This window comes from Balaenoptera musculus, chromosome 11 (assembly GCF_009873245.2).
Source record: "Balaenoptera musculus isolate JJ_BM4_2016_0621 chromosome 11, mBalMus1.pri.v3, whole genome shotgun sequence".
Classification (NCBI taxonomy): domain Eukaryota; kingdom Metazoa; phylum Chordata; class Mammalia; order Artiodactyla; family Balaenopteridae; genus Balaenoptera; species Balaenoptera musculus.
The window spans coordinates 100089143-100110664 of record NC_045795.1 but is presented as its reverse complement, the minus strand read 5'-3'; the positions used below and the strand labels follow the sequence as shown (position 1 = coordinate 100110664).

At 42.2% G+C, this 21522-nt stretch overlaps 1 protein-coding gene and 1 non-coding gene across 3 annotated transcripts in view; one reads left to right on the top strand and one right to left on the bottom strand.

Moving 5' to 3' along the window:
- The first annotated feature begins 2762 nt into the window (after nt 1-2762).
- The window catches only part of NR2C2 (nuclear receptor subfamily 2 group C member 2), an 82635-nt gene continuing 63875 nt past the window's right edge, over nt 2763-21522 (top strand). Inside the window, exons 1-2 of one of the 2 annotated variants that reach the window (XM_036870211.1) lie at nt 2763-3161; nt 16326-16409. In XM_036870211.1, the coding sequence (XP_036726106.1) occupies nt 16350-16409 (60 nt within the window). In that variant the 5' untranslated portion in view covers nt 2763-3161; nt 16326-16349. The remainder of the gene's footprint in view (nt 3162-16325; nt 16410-21522) is intronic. The other variant, XM_036870212.1, reaches the window with a different exon arrangement.
- On the bottom strand, nt 10772-10844 carry TRNAG-CCC. Its single transcript has one exon. It is a non-coding gene; the product is annotated as a tRNA-Gly (tRNA).

Below are 21522 nucleotides of genomic sequence, written 5' to 3'. Positions count from 1 at the left end.
GAACACTGTTTACCATACACTGTTGCTGTGAAAAGCATTCATTCAATAAATGCCCACTGCAGGACTTCCCTGGTGGTCCAGTGGTTAAGACTCCACCTTCCAACACAGGGGGTGCGGGTTCGATCCCTGGTCAGGGAACTAAGATCCCACATGTTGCACAGTGCGGCTGAAAAAAAAAAAAGGAAATGCCCACTTCATGCCCATTCTGTACTTCTGTACTAGGTACTGTGTTAAGGGCTGAGATCGAGCGGGACAAGGCACATTTCGATACAGGGCTCAGTACGGGTAGGTGCTGAGGCGATGCACACACAAGGGCTGGGTACTGCTGGATATATCATTCCCTCTGAGCCACTGGCCCTGTCAATGAGTAATCTTCAGGCATAGTTAAGGAGTTAAAAAAGATTCTTTTAAAAGGTTAAACGAAAAGTTTTGTCTTTTTTTTTGCCACACATTTTTGCAATTAGATCAGTGATTTGGGCCTGTAGTGTGCATCAGAATGATCTGTGATGCTCAGTAGAAGTGCTGATGCCAGGCCCCACCCAAAGCTTACAGTTTCAGACCCAACGGGGGGCCTGGCAGTTCTTAAGTACACTCCACAGTTAAGAACACTTTATTTTAAAGGCTGATAAAACGTTAAAAGCACTGTTAATGCAAATGTGGATACATCATATTAACAGTCAAAAAGAAAGTATAGCTAGTATAACACAACATGTATATTTTTGTGATTATAAAGTCCATCAAGTGTTACAAAGCCATTTAAGAGTTCTCACTAAAAGCTTCTACCAAAAACCACAATGGAACAAAAAATAGCACTATGGCAGTGGTGCCCTCAGCTTGCAGAAGCCTTTTACCTGCTGATGTTGTTTGCAATCTGTGTGTGTATGTACATGTGCTTCTGTCCTTCAGGGGAAGAAAAGTGCTCAAGCCCATCAAGATTGTGAACTTTGCTATTACTTTTAATATTGAACAGCTAACCTTTTAACTCAGTGGTCCCCAACCTTTTTGGCACCGGGGACCGGTTTCATGGAAGACAATTGTTCTACAGAAGGAGGGGTGCGGGGTGGTTGAGGCGGTAACGCGAGCGATGGGGAGCGGCAGATGAAGCTTCGCTTGCTCACCCACCGCTCACCTCCTGCTGTGCGGCCCGGTTCCTAACAGGCCACGGACCACTACTGGTCCACGGCCCAGGGGTTGAGGACCCCTGTTTTAACTGGAAATTTTACTGAATACTACTACAAACAGAGCAAACTGATGCAGCATGGTTTACAACATAAACCTCAAGGAGAAAAGGACTAGATTAGAGCCCTGGCTTCACTTTTCTGCACGTGTAGCACTGGGAAGGTCGCTTCACTTATCTGGGTATCAGTTCCTGCACCTTAGTAAAATGAAATAACAGTGCCTTGTTCACAGAATTGCTGAGTATTAAATGGAGAAAATTAAGAAAACTATAAGCCATCATAGAAACATTAACTATTTTTAGTATTCATTTCAAAATCTAGTACAATTGTAATTTGTTTGCCAAAAAAACCCTTAGAACTCATTTAAGTGTGTATTTTAAAGCTATATCTAGAAGTATTATATAACATTAAAAACAATTTTGGGGGGAAAAAAGTACACAATTACAAAGCAGTCCATGTTTACAAGGATTTACCATCCAAGTACTGTGTTCCCTTAGGCGTATCATTTGACCTCTCTGGTCTCATCCGCCTCTCCTGTAAAATCTTTCTGCCAGAAGAGGATTGGACCATTATCATCTCTGAGACCCCTTCCAGCTTCAGGGTCTGTGGTTCACCATGACATTATAAATTTAACTCTTTTTCTCCACTTACTTCCTTGCAAGGTGAAAACAAGGAAGGAAAATGGGTGCATTTCCTATCAAAAATTTTACAAGATTACAGACAAAATACTCAAATTTGGGGTCACACTGATAAAAGCCCAAATGGCCACTGTTTAAGAAAAAAGGTTAAACGATCCACCTTGGAGTCAGTATTCATAATAAAGATTAAAAGTGCAGGAAAAAAATCAATTAGCAGAGGATCTTCGGCCCACAGAGAAAGCACGGTGATCAAGGAGTCTGGCCTAAGCACTTTAGGGCATCCCTGATAAAACAGTGGTCCACACCTTCCAAAGCAAGTCAAAACCACTTAAAAGAGAGAAGTAGCTAATGAAAACCTACAACCCAAGATTCATACGCTCAAGAGAAGCAATTGTACTTATATAATTTAAGCAATTCTGCAAAGAGTTTAATACACACTTAAGCATGGTTTACTCGTCTCAAATCGCGATACTCTTTATGCACTTGACCGGATACTCTCAGAAGCTGGTGCCTCCTCGGACCATCTATACCGAGCAGGGCACAAACAGTTCAATACCCACCCAGCAAACCACCCGCTTCCGACGTACAGGCTCTCCGCTCTGTTATTGCTTCCTCAATCAACACAGAGGTTTCAGCTCGGCGGGAGCCGGGGTGGAGGACGTCACAGTGAGAACATAGCCCCTACCCGGCCTCGAGGAGCTCGCGGGCCCCCGAATAACGGTGCCCGGCGTTCCTGGCCTTCGAAAACGACCAACCAACCCTTTACCCCAACGACCTCAGCATTTAACCTACACGGTGGCCCTACAGCGGCGCGGGCCCAGCCCGGGCAGACACCCCGGCGGACTGCGAGGAGCCTTGCGCCTGCCGCCGCCGCCGCCGCCGCCGCCGCCCGGGCCGGGCCGCCAAGGGGCCGGACGGAGCAGCGCGACCGCCGCGTTCCGTTGCGCGCGCGCGCCTCAGCCAATCGCGTGCTCGCCCGCCCCCCGCGGCCACGGCGAGGCTGGCTCTGGGAAGAGGAAGAAGAACATTCGCCCTCCTCCTACCAGCGCGCGGGCGGCGGCGGCGGCGGCACCGGGGTCACGAACTCTGACCTTTCACTGACAAAAACAATAACAAACCCCTCCTTCCTCGCGACCCCGGCGGCGCCTCCGGGCCCGCCCGCGCCGCCCCGCTCCCACCTTGGCGTCTCGTCTCTCGCCCGCTGACCTGCGAGCCCGCGGCCCGGGGCTCCCGCCATCCGCCGACGCCGGGAAGCCGGCCTCCCCGCGCCCTGCCCTCCGCGCCGGGGGCCGCCCGCCGCAGACACGGGACCTGCTTCGAGGTCGCTTTGGCGCCAAATCCTGAGGTAAAATTGAAAAAAGGCCGGGGCGGGCTCGGGCCGGCGGCGGAGGGGGCGGTCCTGGCGCGCGGACATGGAGGCGCCGCGGCGGCGGCTGAACCCGACCCTTTTACCTTTGCCACGGGGCGGCGGCGCCGGCGCCAACCGCTTTGCATAGTGGGCCGGGCCGCTCCCCTCCCCTCCCCGCCCGCGGCCGGCGAAGCGAGCGGGCTACCCCTGACCGGCCCGGCCGGCACGAGGGTGGGGGCGGAGGGGACGGCCGCGGCCCCGCCTCACAGTTGGCCCGCCGCCAGCGCCGCCATTTTGTTCTCGGCGGAGATGGCTCCTGCTGGGCCAGGTTCCCCTCCTCCTCCTCTATCGCCGCCTCCTTCCTGCAGTCCCTCCTTCCCTCGCTCCCCGGTTTCTCTACCCTCCGCTTCCCGCCCGCAGTTGGCGACCGCCGCGGCCCAACCGCCGTTTTTTCCTGAAGGGGAGGGTGGAGGAAAGGGAGGAAGGCGGGTGCGGGGCGCGAGCTTGTGAGCGACAGCTGGGCGGGCCAGTTGGCGCCCAGATAGGAGGGCCGGGGACCCCCGGGGCGCCGCCCTCCGAGGCTTTGCTGACTGGTTCTGTCGGCAGGGGGCGGTCCCCGCTCGTCGCGGGAGCCCTGGCGGGGTGGGAGCAGAAGCCGGGGCGCGACGTGGGGTCGGGGCGCCGGGGGCGGGGCGGGGGCGCGGCCGGGTGAGCGTGGGGCGCGCGGCTACGGCCCGGGCGCGTTCTCCGCGTGGAACGCGTCCAGAATGAGTGCTGTGGAACAATAGTAATAAAGGTGATGAAGCATCCTGAACCCAGGGCGCTGGCTCGTGCGAAGGGCTTTTTGGAATCTGGACACCTTAGGGCTCCTGCCCGTATATTCCCCTTGAAGCTCAATTTCATCGACTGTGAAATGGGAGGATGGGCGTTCTTGCCAGGCCGGACCTTCCTTCTCAGATCGTTTGAGGGGCTCAACTCAGAAAATGGAGTCCAGGCTACTTTCCGAACCTCAGAGTAATGCAAAAATGGTGTTGTTGTTGAAAATGGAGTGTGGAGCCACCCGGAGTGGAAAGGCTAAGGGTATTGAGGGCTTGAGAGAACAGAGAGGAATCTGGAGTGTTCTCTTATCATTCGTTGATTACATACGTATTTGCTTAGTCTGGGGCACTGGGGATACATCCAGAGAACCAGCTAGACCAGGCCCCTGCCCTCCTATAATTGGGGGTAGGGTGAATAGACAATTAAAGAGGTGATTTCGGAGAGTGGTAAATCCTGTGAAGGAAGTGAAGTGAAACTGGATGATGTGTTGAAGGTCTGACGCAACTGCGATTGAAGGGTCGGGGAAGGCCTCCGTGAGGACGTGATGTTTGAATGGAGGAACCCAAGGAAGGAATAGCGTGAGAGAGAAAACAGCAAGTGCAAAGCCCCAGGAGGGAAGGCGTTTGGTGTGAGTGAGGCTGGAGAACTAGTTCGTTGTCCCGTCCATTATTCTCCTCTATCTCCAGGCTGAGGCCTGTGAAATATGACAAAGGTAGTGGAGAATAAATCTCTAATATTCAACGAGAGAGTCAAGGAAAATATAGCCATGAAATGAATAGCTGTTGAATACATGACTTGGTGGAAAGCCTCAGAAAATCACTTTACTTCCAGATTCAAATCCTTTGTCATTCCCTCGTGTTCATCCTCAATTCCTCAAATATTTGCTGAGCCCCCGTATTACCCAGGCGCTAGTTGACTAAGACATTGGTGGGTGTCAAGTATGTGAATATAGTTCCATACACCTGAGTTCTGTTCTCTCCCTCTTTCCCTAATACATCTGCAGACACATACACATACACACACAAAATGTTGTAGGCAGAAGCTAAGTAGTGTTGTGGTTAACAGTGCCAATATTTACTAGCCCTGTGACTTTGAGTAAGTTATTTAACTTTTTTGAGGCTCAGTGTCCTCATCTGGACAGTAAATAGAACCTTCTTTCTAGAATTGAGGATTAAATGAGTTTAATGTAAATAAGGAGCTTAGAAAAGTGACGTATAGTAAATGCTCACAATTGGAGTTATTGTTGTCATGAAGCACTAGCTGTCTGGTAAAGACATTGGACTGGTTAAGTGATGCAAACAATGAGATTTTTAGGCAGTGTGGTGTAGGGGCAAAACACTGCATTGGAATACTGGGGTACTAGTTTTGGCTCTTCTGCTTTCAGCTAGTCACTTGGCATCCAGACCAAAAGTTTATTTAGAAAACAAAGTAGTGTAACTAATACTATTAACAAAAGTGTGGTGTGCTTTACAATTTACAAAATTCTCTTACAGGCATTATAGTGTTAAAGCCCTAGCATTATAGTGTTAAAGCCCTAGCAGGATGTAATGGTAGAGGTCCTTTGCCTGCTCCCTATTTTAAAACCTTTCTAAGACTTTACATCATTTTCTTATCCCTGTATCCCTAGCTCCCTGTGCACGAAACACACTGCCCTGCCTTCAGTTTCCTTGAAAGTGTGGCTTACCTGTACCCCAGGCCCTTTCAGATGATGTTCCCTCAGCCTGAAATCCTCATTTGCCCCCTGCCCCCCGCCCCCCATACACCTTAGTCCTGCACATGTTAGCTTAAGCATCACTTCCTCAGGGAATCCCTCTCTGATGCCCAGTGCCAGTCTAGATCAGATTCTTTTACTTTACATTGTGTTCTTTTCCTTTTTAACATTTGTCTCATTTCATAGTTACACTCCATAATGTGATTGATTGATTGATACCTGTTCCCCTTCCCTTATGAGAGCAGGAATCATTTTGGGCACCATTATATTTCCAGCACTTAGCAGAGTTCCTGGCACTACTTGTTAAGTGAATGAATTGTTTATAATTTATGATATCACTGCTAACTAAGTTGCTGCTCATTGATGGTGCCTTTTTTTTTTCTTTTTTTTTTTTGATGGTGCCTTTTTATGTGGGCTTGTTAGCAATTCAGAAGCAGTGCCAGCAATAAAATAAGTATCTGTTATGGTATTTGGATGAATTCAGGAAGTGGTTCCTCACAGATGTGGCACTGCCTGCAGACTTGAATATGGGTAAGATAACCCAGATAAATCCTTTTTTACACACTTTATGTGTTGATTTATGGGGGGTCTTTTTGAGACAAGAAATAGATAATTTAATAATTAGTTGTATTACAAGGTAAATTACATGAAAGTTAATCAGTTCGCATGGAGCTCATTAATAAACAGCCAAATATAATCATGCCATTTACTTTAACTGAAGAATCAAAGCACCAGTGTGATTTTCTTGAAATAAAAAATGCTGGTCTTATTCTATCACAGGGGATCAAAGAACAGAGAAGAAGACTTAATGGGTTTGCAGAGAATTGGGAGTTCAGCCTCTGTAGCCATTAATTTAAAATAGTTATCTTTCCAAAGATAAATTGATTCATGCAATGGAATTATTGAAAATCACTTTGTAATTGCCTCACCAAGTTTAAAAGCACATCTTGCCAGGTGTACATCAAGCTTCTGCTTAAAAGTGTGGTAAATAGAAAATTTTTGTTGACTTATGTAATACAGATTTTACAAATAAAATGTTCTGGTATTTTTAAAACAACAGTCACCCTTTTATTTATTTATTTTTGGATGTTTATTTTCTATCCTGTTCAAGGATTTTTTGGTATCACTTGTTCAATCCAACACTTTTGATTCCTTGAACTACCTAATTCAGGGTAACCAAAGAACTGATAGTTTAATGAAAAAGCTAAGTATATATGTATATATGTATATATATATATATATATATATATATATATATATTTATATATATGTGTATATTATCTTATACCATTAAATTACTTATTTATTGCTTTCAACAGTTGTATTTACGGTGACCTTGAAGTTTTGTTTTCATGAATATGCCTTTACAGAAAGAAGAAAAACCCTATGTGTAATAACGTCACTTCATGAGGACTTCTGGGAAGTTTTAGCATCTGTCTCCAAGGAGTCAAGTGACAGTGCATCGCCTGTCTCTGGAACCTTGAGTGGGTAGCCTCTCTGAGGCTTATACATTCCCCAGTTGTAAAATGGGGAGGCGGGGAGCCAACACTGAGACTTGGGTCAGAAACAGGGACCACTTGTTATCCAGATGGCATAGAGAGCAAGGCAGGTGAGCCTGTGTGGATCAGCCCACCTTCAGCGCTGGCCCTGAACACTGGCCTCATGTGTCTAGCTGCCTGACTGTCTCCACATATTAAGGGCTTTCATTTGGGATTTTTATCCTCGAGTCTGCTTACCTATGTGCCATATGCTCCTTTAGTCCCAAAGCACCTCCTAGAGCAGATACTAGTCCCCCTTAATCAATACTGCATAGGGGGAATTTGGGAAGGAATCCGTCTTAAGGCTCATCAAGTCTAGCCTCACACCTGTTGCAAAACTCACCTGTCAGAGGTTAGTTTATCTCTTTTCACTTTATTGCTGGTTATGAGGAGCTTAGATGTAGACTTTTTCCCTCCATGTATGATTATCATCTTTAACCTAATCTGTCACACATTGTAAAAGATACGCTCTTACCTGTTGGACTTTCACTTGCCTCAACCTAATAGGCCTGGGGGCTGAGATTCTCTTTGTGACTCTGTCCCATCCTGCCATTCCTTGCCCATATCCCTTGTCACGCACTGCTGCTACTTCCCATCCTTTCTTCAGGTGCCCTGAATGCTAGAGCTTTAAGCAGCAGGGGCTCTGTACAAAAAGGCAAGACTCCCTGGGAACAGTCAACTAGCATAGCTCACAGTGATGGTGGGGGGAGTGGATAGAAGACATTAAAGTCCAGATCAGGGCATTGGCATAGGGCATTGTTAGGGGGACAGAAAGAGCAGATTCATACCCCAGCATCTGGGAGTCTTGGAGCAGAGGGACGGGAAGGGAATTGTTAAGGATGGGAAAGGAATAGGCTAGCTCAGATGCTCAGCTATCTTTCTGATTACCCCTGGACTCCAGGTAGCCTATAATCATGAAAGCCAGCCTCAGGGACAGAGTGTGATACCTCTTCCACTCTAATAAGAGGCCTGAAGTCCATAATAGGAGGTGAAACCTTTCATTCCAAAATTATCAACAGTAACCCTGATGATTCTAATCCCTGGAAGTGTTAACATGTTGATAGGGGGGAATTTCTGCCAACGATAGAAGAGCGTATCATTCTCTCTTTGGATTAGTGGAAGGTATGAGAGAAGGTGTTGGGGCCTGGAAAATGAAGTGAATGCTATTCAAAGAGTGGGGAGAGAAATGAGAGGCTGGCAGGGCCAGACACAAACTTGAAGGCTTTATGGTTTTACTGGGAGCCACCTTACTTACCTTTGTTGTTCATGTTTGAATAGAAGCTATGCCAAAAAAAAAGAAAAGTTTCTTACCTGGCTGCCCACACATGCACCTCCAATAAAAACTCCAATAACTGCCTACCTCTATGTGGCAGGCAGGTCTCCACTGAGAAAGATAGACAGCTGAGATTGGATGGCTCTTAAGTTAAACAATGCCAGCAGGCTTCAGGTTGCATTTCCCCTGGTGGTATTTATTGTACAGTGAATCTGATTATGTATTATTTGTACTGCCCTCATTCTCTTTCTCTCCACTCCTCCATTGCTTCTGCAATAATGCTTCCTTCTACTAGGTTGATTAGGTGAATAAACCTGGAATTACTGAAAAATCACCTTTTACCAAGATTAAAAGCACGTATCTCAAAGTGCATGTCAGCCTTTGGCTGAAAAGACATAATTAGAATATGTTTGATGACATAATTAATACAGTACAGCTTTTTAAAAGAAATTTTAAATTTATAACATACGTCTCTTTTCTGAAATGGTAAAAGACAGTCAATTTTTTAAAGTAGGAAAATTTTCAAGTGAAGAAAAGGTAGCATTACATCGAAAGGCATGTACAGATCTTCCTTGACTTATGATGGGGTTATTTGTAAGTTTAAAATATATGTCGAGGGGACTTCCCTGGTGGCGCAGTGGTTAGGAGTCCACCTGCCAATGCAGGGGATATGGGTTTGAGCCCTGGTCCGGGAGGATCCCACATGCCGTGGAGCAGCTGGGCCCATGCGCCACAACTACTGAGCCTGCTCTCTGGAGCCCACAAGCCACAACTGCTGAAGCCCGCGTGCCACAGCTACTGAATCTCGTGCACCTGGAGCCTGTGCTCCGCAACAAGAGAAGCCACCGCAAGGACAAGCCTACGTACCGCAACGAAGAGTAGCCCCCACTCGCCGCAACTAGAGAAAGCCCACGCGCAGCAACAAGACCCAACGCAGCCATTAATTAAGTAATTAATTAATTAAAAAGAAAATTTATTCGAAAATGCATTTGATACACCTAACCTACCAAACATCGTAACTTAGCCTTGTCTACCTTAAACATGCTCAGGACACTTACATTAGCCTGCAGTTGGGCAAAATCATCTAACAGAAAGTCTGTCTTATAATTAAGTGTTGAATATCTCCAGTAATTTATATTGAAGGTGAAAAACAGAACAGTTGTAAGTGTAGCAGTTGTTTGATCATGTGGCTGACTGGGAACTGTAGCTGGCACTGCGCAGCATCATGAGAGAGGATCGTAACTTTATACTGCTGGCCCGGGAAGAGATCAAAATTCAAAAATCAAAGTACAATTTCTACTGAATGCATATCACTTTCACACCATGATGAAGTTGAAAAATCGTTAAGTCAAGCCACCCTAAGTCAGGGACCGTCGGTACAGGAGTGTTCATAGGAACACCAGTCATAAGAGCTCCAGACTAGAAACAATCTAAATGTTCATCAGCTATAGAATGGATAAGTAAATTGTGGCATAGTCATATGTTGGAATACTATACAGGGATGAAAATGCACTAACTACTCGTGGTTAATGAGGAAAAGAAGCCAGACACACAAAAAATATATTAACATATAGCTCAAAAACAAGCAAAACGAATCCATGATAGTGAAAGTCAGGAGAGAAGGGAAGTAAGGGACTCTGAGGGGGTACAAGGGAGCCTTTTAAGGTGCTAGTAATGTTCTATTTTCTGATGTGAGTGGCATTCGCATGTTTCTGTTCTCTGAATGAAAATTCATTGAGCTGTTTCATTTATGATTTGTGCACTTTTGTATTTGCATGTTATACTTCGGTAAAAAATTTTACTTTAAAAATGATGGTAAAATTATCCTCACTGTTTGAATCAATATGATTATTATGTAGGTAAAATTTTAAGGGAAAGGTGTGTTCAAGTTCTGAAGGAACTGTCATGTTACTGTCCCGATGGAGCTAGGTCAGAAATTTCTGTGAGTAATACTGAAACATCAATCACATATTTAGGAATTAGTGGTTATATAAATGAGTTATTAAATGATCAAGCTTATTGATGTAAGCAGTTTGTTCCTTTGGATAATTAATTGGTCTCCTGTCACTCTTTAAAATTCTCTTCTCTTGACTTCCTCTTCTGGGAAACTATTTTGAAGGGTGCTGTGGTGCAGAGGTTTTATTTTTTATTTTATTTTTTAAAATATTCATTCATTCATTCATTTGACTGCGCCGGGTCTTATTTGCGGCATGGGGGTTCTTCATTGCGACATGCGGGATCTTTAGTTGCGGCATGCAGGATCTAGTTCCCTGACCAGGGATCGAACCTGGGTCCCCTGCATTGGGAGCACAGAGTCTTAACCACTGGACCACCAGGGAAGTCCCTGGTGCAGAGGTTTTAGAGGCAAAGAGACCTGAGTTAGAATCCCAGGTTTACCTCTTTCCAGCCGGATAACTCGGAACAAGTTGATTAAACTTCTAAGTCTCCGTTTTTTTATGTCTGCATTGGTGCAGCTAATAATACCTACTCAGAAGGTATGTTAAGGATTAAATGATGCCTAGTTTGATATAAGGCACGTTGTAGGTTCTCAGAAAATGTGTCCTGCTTTCCTTCCATCCGTCTACCCCTGGGTCACACTAATAGAAACAAAGAAGGTGCGTTTCACCCTTACACTTGGGCCCTTGGTAAAACGAGGAAAGCCACCCACACTGTACAATGATATTTTAGGAAAGGTCTCCACACAGAGACCTGTTGCACTGCTCTGGTAGCTAGGAACTCCATGTAGATGAGAGCCACTTCTCTTCCTTGCAAGTCACTGCTCACCCATCTCCCCAGCCCCAGCACACACATACCATCGCTGCCCCTTTCTCGTAGCCCAGACTTGTAATATGGAAGAAGCAAGTTTCCTGTGGGGACAGGAAATCACCTTACCCAAAAGGTAAGTAATCTTTGAGTCTAACTAGTGTCAGGGTTTCTGACAGACAGGATGTATATCTCAACTTGACCTTAGAGGCATCCCCGTAAGCATCTTTTATGTTGATGAACATCTACTAAATTATACTAAATCTGTCACGTGATTTCCATTTCCTGTTTTCAAGTCTTGATCTATGATTTCAAGTCTTGAGCTATGTATTTCTCATTTTTTAATTCCCAGGCTATTTATATTTTTGTTTTTATTTTCCCATGAGTATAAAGAGACTTCTGACAATCTTAGCATAGTAAAACTTACACTGAATACCTTGTGCCTATCAAGAAGTTCTGAACCCAGTATTATTTTGCAAATAGTTATTCGGTATTGGTTTATTTTTAAATATTTATGAGATTTATCCTAATTCAGCCATCTCATTTCACTCAGTTGTGCAGTTTAATAGAATCAGTTATAAATGCTGTATGAGCATATAATGCATATAAATATGTAGTTAAATTTCATGTGGATCTTATGTCAAAATGAGAGACATATTCCTAATTATAATATGCATTTTACAGTTTGTTGTTGCTTTCAAATTTCTTTGAAATTTGTGCTAGTAGTAGCTCCCATGCATTGCATGCCTGCTGTGTGCCAGGCACAGTGTTAGGCCCTTTACATTGTATTAAGATCTATTCTTTTTTTTTTCTTATTAATTTATTTATTTTATTTATCTATTTTTGGCTGCACTGGGTCTTTGTTGCTGTGCACAGGCTTTCTCTAGTTGCGGCGAGCGGGGGCTACTCTTCATTGAGGTGCGTGGACTTCTCATTGCGGTGGCTTTTCTTGTTGCGGAGCACGGGCTCCAGGCGCTCGGGCTTCAGTAGTTGTGGCGTGTGGACTCTAGAGCACGGGCTCAGTAGTTGTGGCGCACGGGCTTAGTTGCTCCGCGGCATGTGGGATCTTCCCAGACCAGGGCTCGAACCCGTGTCCCCTGCATTGGCAGGGGGATTCTTAACCACTGCGCCACCAGGGAAGCCCCATGTATTAAGATCTATTCTTAATGATAACCTCATGCAGTTCAGTATCAGAGAAATTAGCTTAGTGCCTGCCAGAGCCTCTAAACCCAGTGTATTTGTTCAGAAGACAAACTACCAAGGCAGTCAATATTTTGAATGTTATATGATTATGGGCCACGTAATACATAAATAAGGATGATGTGAATCAGTTGATTGTGAAGGGAAAGGTAGGCTCACCCATTCCTGTCAGTGAAGACAGAGTTTCCTTGTCCCAGGATTTGTTTATTGTTATTTGAGACATTGGCCTCTCAGCCTGCCCCTGTGGAGAGCATAGCGGGGCTGTTCTCTAACTCACTGGTATTCAGGTGCTCCCGGTCCGAGCCCAGCTTTCACTGCATTGGGGTTTGTAGCCCTCCACTGAAACCAAAGACACTCTGGTTGCAAAGTTTGGTCAGCTGTACACTTTTCATAAGTCTGGAAGAGTTGATTAAAGTCACCATTGTGTTCTCTGTATCTTTGCTGTTAAGAGTGATATTGATCTACTTGTATTTGAAAGAATTTATGTTATAAAACCTACTGCCACATGAGGCCAAGCAATAATAGTTTCACTTCCGCCATTCTGTGGTCTGTATGACAGTTTTTATATACTGTGCCCTGTTGTCATTTCTGCGCTATACAGGAAAGACTCACTAGTTCAGGTTAAGTTTAAGAGTCTGCCTGCATCCATAGTGTTTGTTGCCACCACTTTCTAACTGGCCTCCCATAGACTGTCCTCTTCTATCATCTCCACACTGTCCTCCAAAGGATTTTTTTTTTTTGAAGATCCAGATGTGATCACTACATTTCCCTACCAAACTTCTGATAGTTCTCATTGTCTACAGTGTCAGCCTCTCTCCTCCCCTGACCTCTCCAACAATCCCCACCAGATTGCCTGCTGTTCCTCAACTGTGCCATTCTCCTCATAACCTGCAGTTTGAGCTCTGCTTAGAATTCTCTCCCATCCGCCCTCTGTTTGCTTGCTAAATTCCCACTTTCCTTCAAGACCTAGTCTAAGTGGCTCCTCTCCTGTGAAACTGTCATTGCTCTCAGAGGTGCTTCTTCCTTCGGACACTCTGTAGCATCTACATTGCACAGCTCTTAGCAGTTTCCTTCTTAAGTTCTTAAAGGACAAGGACTTTCTCCTCCTCTTCCTCCTCTTTTCCTTCTTACTGTTGTTACTAATTCTCAGCGGTCAACTTATTACCTAGTTATTTTTCAAGGGTTGATGGTGGTTGAACTTGATTAGTTTAAAACCACCATAGGAAAATATTCTGTAGTGTTTGTTGTTGTTGTTGTTTTGTTTTTGTTTTAACTTAAGGTACTTGGTTTTATAGCTCTTTGGTTAATTAATTGGGAAACATTGTGGTGGTTGGGGGCAGTACTTCAGGGTTAGGAGCTGAGTGGGTCAAGCGCCAGCCTTTGAAGACTCATGTTTCTGTTCCAAGAGCTGCTTTAGTGTTCAGTCCAGAGTACTTATGAATACAGTGCTTGGGGTATAGTAACCACTCAGTAAGTGTTAGTTACTATTTACATTAGCCTGCTTAGCTCTACCAGCAAGGCTGTTTTGAAGTGCTTTGTCTAGTTTGTACTGGCAAAACAATAGGGTTTTTTTGTTTTTCAAATTTCAAATGCAAAATTATATTGTGCTGGTGAATATGTAGACACGACCCACTGTTCCCTGGAGCTTTTCATTCTTGAAGGACACCCCCTCATTGATAACCACTTCCCAGTACCCTTTCCAAAGCTTTACCCTTCCTTCTCACTGTGTGTCTCAGCCTATGGCTGCGGTAGCCAGTAAAACAAACTCTCAGGTGAGTCTTACTCCCTGACATCCTGACATCCATAGTCTTTGTTAAATGTTTTCCCTCACTTCTTAACATCACCAGAGGATGTTGTTTTACTTACTTCTTACATTGTGATACCTTACAACTTGGAGGATCAAGCACCTCTTTTAGGGAAACCCAATAGAAAGATATGCCTTTCTAATACTTAGTTATTTCTGTACTCTAATCCTCAGTAATATTTCCCTAACAATATTTTTGTAATACTCAAGTTCATGTATTTCTTGCATAAAACTGCAGTTAACAGCAATAGAAATGCTAATAACACCTAAAAGTGATAAAATTAATAGTCACAGCTGCATATTTGGGTTTTATTTCTTAATATAATCTATTTGCTATCTTTGTCCGTTTGATTCTTTAGAGAGCTCTTATTTACTGTTTTGAGGAAAAAAAGATTAGAAATCTAGACTTTTCACATGCAATAGTTGTGTTTTTAACAACAGTTGATTGACTTTTCTGGTACATGTGAAGTGATGCTTTTTTCCTCTATGCCTTATTAGTTGGAATCAAACTGTGAGTAGAGGAAAAGACCAGTCAGTGTTTCTCTGTGCTTTTTCTTCTAGAAACAAAGAAAAGTAAGCAAAAGTTAAAGGTCTTGAATACTTATTAAAAGAATAAATAACCAGAAACACTGCCTCCCCAATCTTGGGCCTAACCCTGTCCTGTGAAGATGATTCACTGACACTGGTGACCTGGTATCGTTATAGCAGTTGATGCAGTATGTACTCTTAGAGGATATTGATCCTTGAAGGCAGGGCCGATTTCTTTTATATTTGTCCCTCATGGTTTCATGCTCCCATTTCTCTCTCATTACCATTTTGCCAATAAAATAATCTGAAGGGGAATTATGATAATAGAAGTGGCTGTCTAATAGTGGATAGAATAATGTAGAAAGTTACCAGAGAGTGAAAAAGTTTATAGACATCAGTGCTTACAAATATAATACTTTAGGTGAGAACTATAGGAAAAGTGTTTTGTAAAGTTACATTGCAGAATAGTCCAGTTTGTGATTGAGGAGGGGCCAAGCAAATGAACTGTGTGTGCATTTTATGTGTTACACACTTGGTAGGACTATGTAGATTTTATGTATAAATGCTGAAAATAAATTATACAAGAGCTTTAAACTCCTATTAACCATAGGATTTGTGCAGTCAGTAATGAAGTCTTTGCTTTGTCCAGGAATTAGGTCCAAAGTGGAATCCCTTTATCCTGAATTTTTTGTGGTAGAGTTAATTGGAAAGGGTTTAGGGACTATTCAGGGGATCTTTATGTCATGACCTGAAGAGACCAGGGGGTCTGTTCATCAACACTGCTTGCACTCAAGTGATCCTGACCCAGGAGACTAGCATGCTTTTTGGACTTTAGATGATCTTCCTCAATTTAAGGCAAATGATGGCATAATTTTTCTAATAATATAAAGCTGAATTATCTGGGTTTCTAATTTAATGAGGACTTAAAAATATAAATTGATAAATTTATAAGCACCGTGTTCTTAACCCACTTTAGTAATGCAGTCTCCGTACTTCTTTTCTTACTTTGTTAGTGATAGTGTTTGTCTTTAAACCCGTGAGTGAGGTGTGTTAGCACCTGGGCAGGGTTTTGCTCCTTGCTTGGTCACTAGTAACAGAAGTACAGTTGCTGATAGCAATCTAATGCTCTGTATTGAAGTTGATCTTACACCTTTCTCAGATAGCCACCTTCTTATTCAGCACACTGTGACAAGGAGCTATCCAAAAAGGTGCGATTCCCACCTGCCTGAGAGGTGAACCGAGCTGTTACAACCCAAGAGAACTGATAAAGTTCCAAATTCACCTTGTCTGTATTTACCAGGGCAAGTCTTGTTTCCAAATTGAAATGTTACTACTGATTAATATTAGTACCTGTAATCGAAGAAGCTGGTGCAGCCTATCCAGATATGCTTAGTCTGCTAGCTCGTTGTCTGTGGAGGGCAAAATCTGCCCCAGATGGTACCAAAGAAGAATTTTGATTACTGATGTTTTTCAAGTAGGCTGGTTTCCCTCCACCTGATAGAAGTTGCTACATCTTTCCAAACAGGTTCTCTAATGATCTTGCTTCACCATGGCTACAAATATGGAGGGGCTGGTTCAGCACAGAGTGGGGACCCAGCAGGTGGCTGAGGTGAGTGACAGGGGCTAGCAAAATAGCTGGCACCCTTGATTTTAAAAGGAAAAGTACATCAGTGTGCGCTGTTCTTTCAAAACAGTCCCAATGAAGTCAGCATGTGAGCCAAATCCAAAGCAGGATGCTGCCATTGAAGAAAAATGAAAATGACAAGAGCATTTGCTCCTAAAGTTTCTTTGCATGAATAAGGTGACCTGGCTGCATACGATGAGGTGACTTTAAAGATTTTACTTTGAACAAAAACTAAGAGTCTAATGATGCTTGTCAAACTTGTGAGTATAGTTTTAAGTCAAAGGCTCTTAGTTTCTTGCACATTTGATACTCTGTTAATACTGTGTATGGTGGAAAGTGGATTCTGTGCATTCTACAGTCATTGTTGACCTTCTTCCATGTACTGGGGATTTTGCTAAGTGCTAAGAAATATGGAGGTGAATGAGCCATTGGTTCTTCCTTTAGTGTTCTCTGGGCCTGGTTAAGGAGTAATTATGAAATGGTGAGACGTGAAACTCCATGTGAGGAAGGTAATCCTGGAGGTGGGTCTTGCATCGCAAGTAATCATTTGTTAGACCTAAGGAAGCAGGGTGGGAAACTGGCAGATGCTGAGGAGGGTATCCTAAGTCAGAAACCTATGCAAAGACAGGACAGAGGCATGAAGTAGCTTGGAATGCTCAGGCAACTCGAGGTGTAACGGAGGGAAGTAGGGCCAGATCTTTTCAGTCTGTACCAGGCCCTCTGCAAGGGCTTCAGTCCTCAACAACCTTTTGAGGTTTGGTGTGATTGCTATTCCCATTTAATAGGTGAGGAAACCAAGGCTCAAGGGCAAGTAACTGGCCAAGGGCACACTGACCCAGTTCTGTTTCACTTCTTCCAAAGCTCCTCCAATAAACCATGCATCATGCTGCAAACAGGAGCCATTAGAAGGATTCAGATTTGTGTCTTTGAACCAATAATTGTATTTCTAAGGTGAAGACACAGATTTATCAAAGGATGGACATTTAAAGAAAGGATTTTTTAAAATAAAAATAAGTACACGAATGCCAGTTTATACCAGTAAAATTGGTGAGCAGACTTTTCAGATTTTAGATCAACCATTGACTTTAAGGCAACAGTATAATCATCCCTTTCACCCAGCAAATAAGGGTTAGTGTTAACTGAAGTTGAAAGCAGATTTTACAAATTTTTAAATATTATATTTTTGGAAGAGCTAAAGAGCTGTGAAAGTATTGGGGTTAAAATGCTTGTGTTTATATGTTGCTTTAGTTTGTCTTAGGAACAATTACCTTGAAAATCATTGTTGGCTTTTCAAATATTTAGGGTTATTTTGCATTTAATACAGTTTCCAGTTGAGACTGACTTGGAGACTAGTATGTGGATCACTGCCTTAAAAAGTCATCACTAATTCTTTAGGAGAAGAGGTTAGTATAGTAACCTATAGTACTGACCTATAGTAATTTATAGGATAATACAAGTTTTGTGTATGTATTCAGAAAATTTGCTCGGTAAAATTTTCTGTCAGATGCCTTATTTCCATCAAGAAATGGAATTTCATGTATTAATTTAGTGCAACTATTGTTTCCCATGGCAAAAAGCACATTTTGAGGAGACATCCAAAATAGTAGGAGGCATTATTAATTTGGAGAATAAAAGCAATCTTCCTATTTAAAATATTCCCTAGATTTCCATGCTATTATTTTGAAATTTCAAGCTTAATGACTTTAAACTACGTGTGGTAGCTATATACAGTATTAGATCAGCCAAATGAGTAAGAGAGCCTACAGTTCATCATGTTGGTGCTAAACAATAATTGAGTGGGAATGAAGTTTTTAAATTAGGAGTTATTAGCAGTCATTTGGGGACAGTTGTTTATTCAGTCAGCAGACAGTGAAGGAACATACCTCTTCCCTGCCTGTTCGCCAGAAGCACACGCAGGTGAGTAATAGGACTGGGGATCTGCTCACCAGAACTCTGTGTTGCAGGGATCAGGCATGAGACAGGCTACACCAGAGGACAGGGTCTCCATAGTGGAAAGGGGGCTCTCTAGGGATCAGACAGATTGGGGTTTAAATCTAGGTCCTGCCATTTGCTATCTGGGTGACTGCCTTGTTCCTCAGTTTTCTCATCTAGAAAATGGGAGTAGTAGTAGAACCTATTATCTCATGGGATTGTTGTGAGAAGTCATTGAAATAAAAACATATAAGGAGCTTTAGCAGGTCCCATGCTTTTGCTCCATAAATGAGATAGAGCAACATTGTCAATAGTGTAAATGATTTTCTCTCAAGTCCCCAGAACAACCTTTTTCCCTATGGACCAGATAAGTCACATTACCAAAATAAACTACAAAAGTTGGATCATACAAACAAACAACTTGATGTCCTATAATGTGCTCCGATTTATTCAGTTATTCACAGAGACAGTTTAATATAGTGGTCAAGAGTATAGACTCGAGCCAGATTGCCTAGTTTAAATCCTGATCCTGCCACTTGCAAACTGTGTGACCTCTCTGTTTTTTGGAATTGTTTATGAAGAGCTAATATTAATTCTTCTTTAAATGTCTGGTAAAATTCAGCAGTGAAGCCATGTGGGCTTGGGCTTTTCTTTGCAGGTAGTTTTTTAGTTCCAGTTTTAGTCTCATCACTTGTTATAGGTCTGTTCATATTGTCTTTTTCTTCTTGAGTCAGTTTCAGTAGTCTGTGTCTTTTTGAGAATTTGTTCATTTCATGTAAGTCATCTAATTTATTGTCAAAACAGTTGTTCACGGTATTCTTTTATCCTTTTTATTTCTGTTAAGGTCAGTACCAATTTCTCCTCATTCATTTCTGATTCTGTTTAGTAATTTCAATCTTTTTCTTGGTCAGTCTAGCTAGAGATTTGTGAATTTGTTGACCTTTTCAAAGAACTGCCTTTTGATTTCATTGATTTTTCTCTATTGTTTTTGTATTCTGTTTCATTAATTTCCACTCTCATCAAAACCACAACGAGATACCATTTTACATCCACTAGAATGGCTGGGGGGAAAACAAAGGTCAGATAACAAGTGTTGGTGAGGATGTGGAGAAATTGGAAACTTCCTATATTACTGGTAATAATGTAAAATGGTGCAGCCACTTTGGAAAACAGTCTGGCAGTTCTTCAAAAAGTTAAATATGAAGTTAGTACATGACCCAGCAATTCCATTCCAAGCTATATACCCAAAAGAAATGAAAACATACGTCCACACAAAAACTTGTGCACCAATGTTTATAGTAGTATTATTCAAAATAGCCAAAAGGTAGAAATAGTCAAATGTCCATCAACTGACAAGTGAATGACAAAATGTGGTATATCCAGACAGTAGAATATTATTCAGCTATAAAAAGGAATTACTGATGCATGCTACAGCATGGATGAATCTTGACAGCATTATACTAAGTGAAAGAAACTAGTCACAAAAGACAACATATTATCTTATTCCATTCATATGAAATGTCCAGAACAGGGAACTCTATAGAGATAGAAAATAGGTTATAGTGGTTGCCTAGGGCTGGATATTGGAAGTGATACCTAAAGAGTACAGGGTTTCTTTTTGAGGGGATGAGATTTTTCTAAAATTTACTGTGGTGATAGTTGCACATATGTGTGTATATACTAAAAACCATTGAATTAAACACTTCAAATGGGTAGAATGTATGGTAGGTGAATTATAGCTCAATAAAAGAGTTTTTTAAAGACAATACACAACAGCAACCAGATGCCACTACCAAAATTAGGAGGTATTTTCCAAAATAAAAGAACAAAAAGAAATGAAAAAAAAAAAAACTAGAGGGATTTGTGACTTCTACTTTTTAATTAGAATTATATACTTTCTAAAACAATAAAGCATGATTACATATGCAGTATATACAGTTTGATTCCAGTTTTGTAAGGTATTTATTTCTCACATGTATCTGTAGCTACATAATACAGTGTGCCAGGTGTTATGCTCAGCTCATCACCTCATTTAATACTTCCGTTAACACTATCAGGAAAGTATTATTATTTTCCCCACTTTAAGTGGGGGAAACTGAGAGGTAGAGAGATTACTTTGCCATATCTGAGTGACTTCAGAGCCTAGACTTTTACACTACACAGTAAGTTCATTTTTTATTTTATTAAAAACATTTTTTCTTCCAGTTTTTTTTTTTTTTAATCAGTGTTAGACATTGCCCTTTTTTGGGAGAGAGGTGTTTTTTTAGTTTTAATTGTGGTAAAATGTAAAATTTACTATTATAACCATTTTTAAGCATATAGTTCTGTGGCATTAACTACATTATTCTGTAACCATCACCACTACCCATCTTCAGAACTTTTCATCTCCCCAAACTGAAACACTGTACCTTTTAAACACTAACACCCATTCCCTCCTCCCCTCTACCCCGGCAGTATTTTACTCTTTTTGATGCTATTGTAAATGGAATTGTTTACTTAATTTTTTTTGAGCATCATTGTTAACGGTGTAGAAATGCAGCTGATTTTTGTGTTGATTCTGTATCCTGCAACTTCACTGAATTTGTTTATTCTAACGTGTGTGTGTGTGTGTGTGTGTGTGAGAGAGAGACATCTTTAGGTTTTCCTATGTGGAAGATCATGTCATCTGTGAATAAAGATACTTTTACTTCTTCTTTCCCAATTTGGATGCCTTGTACTTATTTTTCTTGCCTAATCATTCTGGTTGGAACTTCTAGTATATTGAGTAGAAGAGGTGAAAGCAGTCATCCTTGGCTTCCTGATCTTAAAGGAAAATTTTTCAGTCTTTCATCACAAAATGTGATGTTAGCTGTGGGTTTTTCACATATGACCTTTATTATGTTGAGATAGCTTCCTTCTGTTCCTAGTTCGTTGGATGTTTTTATCATGAAAGGGTGTTGAATTTTGTCAGGAATAAACCCCACTTGGTCATGTGTATAATCTTTTTAATATGCTGCTGATAACAGTTTGCTCGTATTTTGTTGAGGAATTTTGCATTGGTATTCATAAGGGATATTGATCTGCAGTATTCTTTTCTTGCAGTGTCTTTGCCTGACTGGTATCAGGGCAATGCTGGCTTCATAGAATGAGTTTGGGAGTGTTCCCTCTTCTTCAGTTTTTTGGAAGA